At 38.4% G+C, this 11,148-nt stretch overlaps 1 protein-coding gene across 1 annotated transcript in view; it reads right to left on the bottom strand.

Moving 5' to 3' along the window:
• Positions 1 to 5,789: 5,789 nt before the first annotated feature.
• The window catches only part of LOC118326250 (transducin-like enhancer protein 4), a 34,014-nt gene continuing 28,655 nt past the window's right edge, over positions 5,790 to 11,148 (bottom strand). Inside the window, exons 17-18 of the mRNA XM_035659215.1 lie at positions 10,779 to 10,855; positions 5,790 to 9,800 (exon numbers count right to left, since the gene is read on the bottom strand). Of these exons, the coding sequence (XP_035515108.1) occupies positions 9,693 to 9,800; positions 10,779 to 10,855 (185 nt within the window). The 3' untranslated portion in view covers positions 5,790 to 9,692. The remainder of the gene's footprint in view (positions 9,801 to 10,778; positions 10,856 to 11,148) is intronic.

Raw genomic sequence — 11,148 nt, 5'->3', positions numbered from 1 at the left:
AGAAAGTAATAAATAAATAATTAGAAGTATATAAAATAAAAATAGAAACTATACAAGAGAAAGTGACGTAATGATGGATACATGTGCTCAATCATTCATTTGTGTATCAATGCAATAAAAATCTTCTAATCTCGAGATCCATTTACAGGCATTTTCTGGAGCTTTCAGCTGTATCCCATGATTTCATTTCCCCAAAAAATTTACAAAGTGGACCTTGAGTTGAGATTATTTTGTCAAAAAAATTGGTATTTTAAACTATGTATGTATGTTTACACTATGTATTACTATCTACTACTATAATACTACCCAAGGCCAAGAATGAACCTTCAGGTAGAAAGAAGTATGCATCCTCCAAGTCAGGCTCAAAAGTCTTACACACAACACGAGATCATTAGATTCATGCTGCCATCATGTGGCTTTTACAAGCATTACATCCCCCAAAATATGTGCAGAATTCATGTTTGCATTTATATGAGGAGCTAGAGCTATACTTTGGCAGGAGTGCTTTTTCTTGATCACCAGAAAGTAAATATAGATAAGTAAAAGAAAAAAACACATTTGAATGCACAGTACCTTTATTTGAAGAGAGACTCCTCTTATTCAATCACAAGTGTCTCAAAAAGTGTTGAAGAAATATCTATTTCACATGCTACAGTAAGACTGAAAGAGATGCAGAAAACAGGCCTTGTCTCGTTTAGAAATGGGAACTAAAGTTGGATTTAAGTGGGAATCAGAGTTAGCCTAAAAGCTTCAAAACACATCCCTTCTGACCTGAGTGCTTTATTCGAGCTAGAGTACATTTGGCAGAGTATAGGCTGAAGAGCGTTCAAACCAAGAGCTTTTAGTTCATTTAGTTTTAAGAGGCCTTTCTCCTCCAACGCTTCCACCTATTCTATCAGCATGCATAGCAATGTCCATGACCTCCACTCAAATGGCTGCTCCTGTTTTCTTAGGAAATATACAATCCTCCACTCTCTGGGTGAACTCGAACCCTCTCACTCATACAGCTCTCTCTACTTTGCCGTGACCTTTGAACCCTTCTCACTGCCGCAGCGCTGAAGTGACAGAATAGATGTAGAGGTATGAAAAGCCTCTTTAAAGTTGAAAAGAATAAAATATTTTGATGACTGCGAGTAGGGTGCAGTAAAGTGGTTAAAAAGTATACCAGGGTTGGATGAAAAAGAAATAAAGAACAGGGTATCATTTGGTTCTGAAATCTGTGGAAAATCACACGGTCAGGCAAGGAATTTAGTAAAGTCTCTTGGAACATAAAAGAGTATCAGGGAGCCACTTTACAGAAATATGCCAGAATGTAGTTTCTAGTTTTCTAGTGTTTTATATATTGCCTGTTACAGTTTTACATCACCACCGGGATCTTCTCTTATAGCGGAAGCAATTACTCTATTTTAAACAGCATAGATAAATCTAAAAGCTTCCTTGATTTGAGTTATCTTCAGGATTGGATATTAAACCTCAATACTTTTTTGACTGAAATGAGTCTGTTGCACTGTGTATCAAGTGAAAAGTGGCACTGAATGTTTGTTCACATTTATAATCTTGTATACTAATTTTTTGATCAGATGGTTCCTAATTTACTTCAAAATGTTGCCATTGAGAACTTTATTTTGTTAAATGAAAAAGGGGTGTATAGAAAAATATGTTTATATTTTTAAGTAAAGTATCTAAAATGTTATGTTTTAGTATTGGTCAGGTATTGTATCTCCACTGGTATGGGGGAAATGAAAACAATTCCCAGCCTTAGTCTTAAGATGCATTCAATTTATGGTAATTTCACTCATTACAGGGCGTACAAGTCATCCTCTGAAAACAGGGGGTCTGGAATCTGAAAGACATTTACCAGGCAGGAAGGGTATAACGACACTGACTTATATGATGGGAAATGTAGCATCCAGTTTTTCTTAGACAAAACGACTAACTAAAAGTCAGCCTCAGCTACCATTCATTTTTTTGGAATGTCTTTACAGGAATATGAAATCTTTTAGTTTTACTGTAGGTACTCATTTAACTTTACACTGAACTGTACACAGAGAAGCAACTTCTTCCATCCTTTCCCTCAGATGCGGGTTGCAATGCAAGGCAATGCTTAAGTGTCACTCAGTCTATCACACACACACACACGCACATGCACACGCACACACACAAACACACATACACAGTGACTGATTCCTCCCCTGTCTTTATACAAGCTGAGCTGAAATCTCTCATCCTTCCCTTTTTGAAAAGAGATAATGATGCTCGTTTCTCAGCTCAAAGAAGTCATTAATGTGTGACACAGCCTTGAATGTAGGATATCAAAGCTCCACAGAGTGCAGCCCCCCTCCTGCCCACTAACGGGCACAACCTCGTTAAGATGGCGGAGACATGAATTAATCATCAGTCCACCCTGTAATAGGGCAAGAAATTGTTAGCAGCATCAGTTGTTGTGAGAAATGTCCCTTTGAATCGTTTGGAAGTATAAAGCTTCTTACAAATCTTTCATCTCATCAAATTTACTCCACCAGATATGCTGATGGACGTGCTCTATCGTGTATCCTCATCCAATCTCTTTCACAGATGTGATAGCATCGGTAAGGTGAAAAATGGGAGAAATTAGTGAGTCAGATATGACAAGGCCAGATTTGTATGAGTTCAAATGCAATACAAGGCTGTAAAAGAGAAGATTGTGAGCCCTGTACGGGAGCAGTGATATAATACCGTTAAAGATAAAATAAAGTACATCCTTAATGCATAGCATGACCTGTCCCTCTAAATACCAAAGGAACAAATCTCTATTCACATCCACGTTCTTTCATAGACGTAGACATTTTATTTGCTGCTCCTCTATGTGTAAAAATCCTGTTGGTGCATATTAAAATCAGGTTTCTATTACTTCATTACTATCTGAGTGCAGAGCTTCTCTGATCCTGGGTTAAAAGGTAATATCTTGTACTTGGCAGGAGTTATTAAGTTGCCTGCAGTGTGCTCTTGTTCATAGTGAATACTAAAGCATTAAAGGAGTATAAAAGCCACCCATTATTGATGGTCAGATGTTAAACCTATTCATCATTATTTAAGTGAAAAAATCCTGGCATTTCCTAAGGTAATTGGCCCTTTTGTGCAGAATGTGTTTAGGGAATAAAAGACTAAAGATACAAAGCAGCAGATCCACTGCTGTTACCGGGGCTTTTGCGTATCCCATCACAAGAATGACCCATGATTTTGAGTTCAGCTGAGGTTTTATGATCAAAGCACAGTAGCCACTGGAAGTGGTGGATGTTGTTCACTAATCTCCCCATTCCTGTTTTAAGGTGTTTTTTTTTTTAAATCTCCTAGTAACCACGACTGGTGTGCCAAGAGAAAGATCACTTTTATAGAACAGTTTAATCTGTCCGTAGAGGGTGAATTTTCATCATTTATTGGGTGGATTGCCATGAAATTTGGTATCCCATTTTGCAACATCATCAGGTAATATTTTTGATTCTGTCCAATATTTTGGTTGATGATAAAATACCTGCAATAACACATAATAATTCCCATCAGCCTTATGCGGTAGCCTACTTTGTGTTTAGTGGTAATTCTCAAATGTTAACATTCTAACACACTAAACTAAGTTGGTAAATCTACTAAGCATCAGCATGATAGCATTGTCATTCCCAACATATTAACATGCTGACATTAGCATTTAGCTCAAACTTCAATGCTTTAGTATTGAGCTTCACATACTTTGTTTTGAACTGCAGCAAATATTCACTCTGTTGTGTCTATAGAGACTCCGAAGTGTGTTGTCGGTGCTCTAAAAGTGAATTAATTAGGAGTGATTTTGAAAGTGCTCTGAAGTTAGCAGAGTATTGTAATGGTTCTGTAAAGTGCCACTTTAAAAACATTATACCAGCCGACTGTGAGGTCGCTAACATGGTCATTAAGGTTTTTAGAAGGACAATAAATGTGACAGTGGTGGTCACAAACATACAAACCTTTCACATCCAAGTGTGCAGGCTTGTCATGAATGCTAATCTTTGCAGATTTTATGAGCCAAATCTTCCAGCAACGTGATGCAACACATGCAAGCTAAAGCCATCTTGCTATTGTGTGGCCTGTTTGTTTAATCCAGCTTCTATGTCTGTCAGGAAAGTGGGCAATTTGCAAGCTGCAAGTGCTCTTAATATAAAATGTTGAAGTAGGGTGGCTCATTCCCACATTGCATCCCCACCTTTCCTCCTTCTCTCCCACTTTTGGCTGTTTGAAGTGCCAGTTGGAGAGCTGTAACAGGAGTATCATTCACTGTAATGGTGGAGCGTCCTCCTCCACAGCCCTCACTTAGATCACTTAATCCACTTCAACAGTCCAGCGCTGTGCTCTGCGTGAACACAGCACGTTCACAATGGGAGGTTAGACAGAGACTAGCGTTGACCTGTCAGCTTGTGCTAAAATGCCACACTAAAACACTTGAAACCCTCGTTTTCCAGCTCACTTAATATGGATGTTGGACTATGCCTGCTGCTCACTAAAGAGTCAAAATCCAAAGCTTTTTTTGGCTTTTTTGGCTAAAAAGTTTGTCACACTATGCTTTAAAGAGGACACAGAATATTTATTGTGATAATTATTGTGATATTAGTGTGGTCATCATCCACTAATGGTATTACTTACTCTATTTAATCACTTTCTTAATACAGACGTTTGGGTTCTTCATAGAGTCGTGATAGTTTGTAGTGAATGAGTGATAAAAAAATGGCTTCAAACCGCCAGTCAAGTCATTGGAATAAACACAATAGCCTAGCAGATAAAATGTGGATACTTTATGTGGCCAGTTTATTCAGCAATGTATCTGCTTTTCAGCTCAGAGGATTCAGATGTAGGTTTAGAAGTTCAAAAGTAAGTTAGGGCAGCTATAGAGAGAAGGTGTTTCAGTAGACTTAGTGGTAAGTCCAGAGCTGAAAAGTAAAGAAATCAAAGGACAAGCTAGAAGTTGTTGTTCTGGTTGTTTTGCCACAAGACAGTGCTTTAAGTTTATTTCAAGGGCAGAGAGCCAGAGCTCAAGAATGGAATAACCTTCAATGCAAAATGATCTTCTGCTGTAGCTGAAAGGCTGTAGCCAGTGTACATTCCATTATAATATTAATGGTCTGGGAATTGACAGAAACGAGTCAGGTTTAAGGTTGATAATGAGCCTATTAACAGGTTTCCATACACACATTTGTGAACTGAGGAATGAAAGATGTCACAAGCATTAATCTTTAGGTAGGAGAGAAACAATCTGCTGTTACTGACAGTACGGTTAACCTGCATCCATCACACCCACACTCACATTTTTCGTTTCTGCTATAGCTATACGATCAAATTCTACAGATACTCTTCAAAGATACAGAAAATCCGTCTATGATGTACCTTCTAACACCATTGAGGGAAAAACAAGGTTATTTTCTTCAGCTGGGCAAGTAGAGGAGTCAAAAGATACTTTGAAACAAAATGTTTTTCAGTTGAAGGTGGGGCACAAGCTGCCTGTCCCATAGTAATGCAGATCTAAGTGTCTTCAATATCTGGACTCAGAGTCATTGTTGCAGAACTTATTGTTGTCACATGCAGCAATAAATCTGTGCACTTTCTCTGAAATAATTAAGTAATTAATTGCCTTATTTGTTAGTAATAATAAATACTAAATAATGAACATCCAAACAGATGAATTGGAACAGTGACTGAGTCTCAGACAAAATACTCCACACAATAATTTAATAAAATCAACCACAGACTAGAAAAAAGAGAGCAAAGGCATTTTGTATTGAAGAGGGGGGGGAAAGCTCAACTAGCAACAGGAAGTTTCTTTCCACTGTAGACTTGAGTTATTACATGTTTACAGTATATGTATAATACCTTCATGAGTTCAGTCAACCTAAATGCTCTACACATCATTATTGTACATAACACCATTTCCGTATCAGGTCATGTTAACTTGTAGCACTCAGATGAGATGAGTAACATTGAGGTTTGACTCTTGACATTAGCGCAGGTGTAACCAAAGTGTATGTTTTTCCATTATTTATGGGGATGAAAGTTGCACAGTAGCTGTTTAGTACAGAAGGTACAGATTTTATGAGTCATTCAAGAGCAGAAAACGCAGCTGTGGGGTCGATGACAGCAAGGTGAGTGAATTGTCATTTTAATTTGAAAGCATAGCTGACTGCAGCAATCACAGAAATGTTTCAGATTCAGAAAGAAAGCACAGAATAAGGCAAACACAGTGAAACCCAAACCAATATCATGGCCAGTCCTTCAGGATGTACAGTGTCAGTGTGTGCCTGTCAAAGAAATTACAAAAATACCAGCCGTAACAATGAAATGTCTTTCGTTCCTATTCAAGGTAGCTTCAATACAAAATGTCCATTTGAATTCACCCCAGTGGGAATACAGATCTGTCTGTGTCACAAAAAACAATTAATATTATAAATAAAACCACCTGACCATCTTCAAATTTGCTTCTCCTTGGCATTTAACTGAAAAACACTGTAATACAGTAACTTAGAGAGTTGGAGAGGAGTTCAGACGTGCATGGGAGTGTCACAAACTGATCTTTCTCAGATTTTAATATCTATCTTTAAATATTAAAACCTCATAGTAAAATAAGACAGGTATAGGTAGGTATCTGGATTAGTACTGAGCATGAGCACTGCTCTCTCTATCAGTTAGAAAGGTAAACCATGAACCACATTTGAATCTGGTCATGTTTGCCCATCTTTTATAAAGCAGTCGTTGCCCTTATTAAGCCAGAGAAATTGGTTTTAGGCAGTGATAATAACATGACAATAACATGCACATATGAGATGAGCTTTCTTATTATTTTAATCCCATAAACAGTAGAAAACAAAAAAAATGGAAACCTCTCTGTTCACTGCTTCCTTCTTGAGTTGTGGGTTGAGAATGTTGCACTCAGGGTCAAGAAATGGAAATTAAAGCTGTAATATGCAACTTCTGGCATTAAAATAACAATACAGGTACGTTTTATACAATAATCAGTTACTCCAATAATCAATCCTCTGTTCTTCTGTTTTCTTTGTACATTTCTAAATCACTCAGCTGGTCTCAAAATATTCTTTCAGTGATGTAAAATTATGGATCTCACAAGGGTTCTGGGTAGTAGCTAAACCAGGAGGTTGGGTTTAAGCACAAAATTTAAATGATTATGTTTAAAGAAGGAGCCTCCAGATATCTAAGTGTAGTTGATAAGGCGGAAATGGTTAAGATTAGGAAAGGTTGTTTTTGTTGAATATAGCAGAGACTGACCTCTCTGCCAGTAACTACTGATGCGCTGTGTGTTTTGGGTGTCTTCCTGTCGATGTGCAACAAGAACAAAGCTTTAAAGCAGAAAGAAAAGTAAAGTGGAGAAACTTCAAAAGCATCTGGTTAATGGCACCATGCTTCAAACAATCAGAACATGAACATGTGTTCAGCAAAGAAGGCAGAATTAAAGAGAAGTATTGTCCTGATTACTTCCAAGTGGACCACAGACAACTGATACCAACCAGACGGGAAAATCTGGGTTGCTGTTTGTGTTACTTTGCTGATCTTTTTTACTAAAATCCATCCTTAAATGTTGCGAGATATACACTCAAAAACAGTAAATTTTTAAAAAGGACTCCAACAGAAGAGTCCATGATGTTCTCTCTTCTGTGTAGTTGAACACTCAGCGGGACATAATGGAGTCAGAAGCGTAGCAGCATAAAGGCACTGTGTTATTTCTACAAGCCAACAGAAGTAAATCCAAGAGAGATCACGAGCATATCGCCACTTATTTTCAGTGGCTAAAGGTCCAAACAAATAAAAATCCAGGCAGGAAATGGAAGGCTGGTTGACCTCCAAACACCAGACAGTTTTTTACCGAAATCTGTCAGACAGAATCCAGTGAGCATCCACAGGAGTCTGAACTGAGGGAGCAGAACCAAGTTCAAAGGGCAGACTACAGTGAGGGCAATCTTGTTTGTTTGTTCAACGCCCACAGGGTCAAAACACACACACACACACACACACACACACACACACACAAACAAAGACTGAGCTCACACCTCACTCAGAATTATGAGAGTTAAGAGAGAAAATAAATACAAATATTTAATGAACACATACAGCAGGTAGAAAAGAAACACAAGCTGCAATCATATGAATCAATGATCAAAGCCATTTTGGGAAAGATGATTATTTGCTTTCTTGTTGAAGGTAAGATGAGAAGATACAACTTTCATGTCTGAGCGGTGAATATACAGCCAGCAGCTAGCTTAGCTTCGCATAAAATCTGAAAATAAAAGGGAAACAGCCCCTTTAGAGCTCACTAATTAATATGTTATATATTGTTTGTTTAGTCTGTATAAAAACCCAAGCATTAAGACAAAAAGTTGTTGTTTTATGGAGAGTTATGTGCCAGACTATTTCTTGGCTGCCAGCAGCGACTGTGTGGAATCACTACTGGTTGCCTGACAATCTCAGCGACGACTAAATGACAAGCTGCTAGTAGGCATACTTTGTTTCCTCCTGTTTCCAGTCTTTATGCTAAGCTAAGCTAACCCGTCCTGGCTGTAGCTTCATATTTGGTGTTCAGACATAAGAGTGGTATCAATCTTCTTGTCTAACTTTGCAAGAAAGCTAATTATCATGTTTTAAACTACTACTTTAAGGACAAAGCCACTGGTTTTATAATGTAGGTTCTGTGTTAGTCCCATTGGTTAGTCCCTGGTAGGACCTAAGTGTAACCAGTCCACTGTCTTGTAAAACTTAATAGCACTGAGATACTAAAGTAAACTAAAGAAGGTTTTCAAATATGAAAGGCTGATTTTGCTTACATAAAGAAATGTCGACATTAAAAAAAGGCAAATTTGGTATGAGGTATTAACACAGAGAATGGGACAGAACCAAAATATAAAAAACAGCACTGCCTTTAGAGCTCACATTAATGAAAGCTGTTGAGTTCGATCAAAATACAGAAAACAATCAATTGTATGCAAACATCCACAGGAAGTTGAATAACGCAGTGGATGTATGTCAACCACATGTAACGTGTGCATGAGGGCTACCCTGTGTATGCCGTGTTCCTTCACAGTGTAGTAGCAGTATGACTCTGAGCAGACGACAACAAAAGTGGCAGAGAAACTTCTAAAGCTTGTGGCTTTTTCTCCCGTGATACTAACATTAATCCACTGGTAACTCTCTTGAGTGTTGCCATTTTTAGTTAAGTATGACAAAATTGGAAGTTCTCAGAGGAGAAGATATTCTGGTATCAGCCAGGAATGATTCAGTATGATTTTTTTTAAGCCTTCAGGTACTCACAAAACAGGGAGTAGGTGAACAATGGCGCTCATGTCAGTAAAAAAAAAAACTATAAAAACAAGTACAGGCTTAAAAGGAATGTTATCTGGCCAATGCTAAAACAACATCCTGCAGATTCAGTGCACATACATGGACATTCACACTCACTACACTCCACTCAAAAAAAAATAAAAAAAAAAATCTCTGTGCTTGGTTCTGCTTGTTCGTTTTGAGCCACGACAGGCTAGAAGGTCAAAAGGTCACTGTCTAAGAAAGACTCGGTCTGTTTGGTTAGTTCCATTCAAATCCCTTTTATACACATTAAACATTGTACACGGGTGATGGAGACATCGCAGAGTGCCTGGGTGGAAGGGTGGCCTTGTCGTTGAATGGCCACAGACCTCCTAGTAGTTCACCTCGTAGACAGTCGCCTTCTTATCTCCTGAGCCCGTCACAATGTACTTATCATCTATAGAGATGTCACAGCTCAGCACTGAGGACGACTCCTTTGACTGTAAGGGGAATAAAAGATGAAAAAGTGGGTTTAAGAGGCATGAAGGCCATGTGTGATAGACAGGTGTTGAACAGAGGACTTGATATGATTTATTTCTCCATCCAGTCCACCTTATCTATAAAAAGTAAAGTGCAGTCACACACTTAGCTCCCACTGCAACTTTGTCTTTTCTTTTCGAGAGTAGGGCTATTTTTTTCTAAAACATATTACAAGATAACTTCTATGGCTGTTGTTATTCGGACAATTGTCAAAAACACTTCAGCTTTATATATCTTTCCTTTCCCCTTATAAACATTTGTAAGTCTGTTCAAACCTGTTCAACGAAAACCAAACGGTGACAAGGAGAAGACTGCAGCAGTGTCGCGACCACCAGTGCAAGTATTAAATAGTATACGCGCGTCCCGTGACTTCACATTGCTCGCGCAACAGGGTCGGGAACGGCGAGTATACCGAGCGCATGACTCATGGTGCAGTGCATGCTGCTGGGAGGGGCGACGGAAATATGCATGCGCGGAAATACGCAGACAGCTTTTTTCTAACAACGTTGCACAACAGAAAATGAAAAAAAATCGGTTTCCAAACCGATTTTTATTAGGTTTTGGGAGATCGTTTTTGGCCCCAAAATCGTAATCATGTATCAAATTTCTTGATTCGATTAATTGAGCAGCCTTAATCGAGAGTCTCATGAAAGCTCTTCATTCAAATGTTTGTGTCCTTGATATACAATGATATCCCAGAAGGATATCTACTTTTTTAGATAATGATGATTTCCACTTGTGCACCTTTTAAATATATTTTCTTGTCTATAATTGACTACTTCCCCAAAAGGGGGGCAGAAAAGTTTTGGATATCTTGATGTCCATTAAATCTGTAACCTCCTGGCTGTCAGACTGAACTGTATTCTGACTATCTATTATGACTGCCTCTCAGCTGTCATTCATGTTTATGTTTTTGTGCTTCATTCTTCCACACTTACCTGGAATATGCTGGCTCCATACGGGGTTCTCCATGCGTTAAGCAGATTGTCTTTTCCTGTGCTCACAAACCACTTCCCTGCAGAGGATGGCAAACTTCATTAGGCCACATCAAGACAAAATACTTGGCCAGAATTTTAAACATGTCTCAACACTTACTGTAAACGGCACTTAAAATTAAGCCATGCATTCCCATTCAAACTCATTCTGCTATCAGATTTAAAAAATCCCCAAAATAAAAGCTTTCGCCAAAACATGAGTGAAGCTAATGGACACTGATGTTAATGGACACTGACATATTGAAGCAGAATGTATATTATTATCTGCTCCGAGGGTTCAGCTGCTAATTCACCTGACAGTTAATCAATTGGC

The sequence above is a fragment of the Morone saxatilis genome, unplaced genomic scaffold, assembly GCF_004916995.1.
Source record: "Morone saxatilis isolate NCDOM2014 unplaced genomic scaffold, NCSU_SB_2.0 Contig16, whole genome shotgun sequence".
NCBI lineage: Eukaryota > Metazoa > Chordata > Actinopteri > Moronidae > Morone > Morone saxatilis.
Note: the sequence above shows the minus strand (reverse complement) of the source record. Positions and strands in the feature narration are given on the sequence as shown.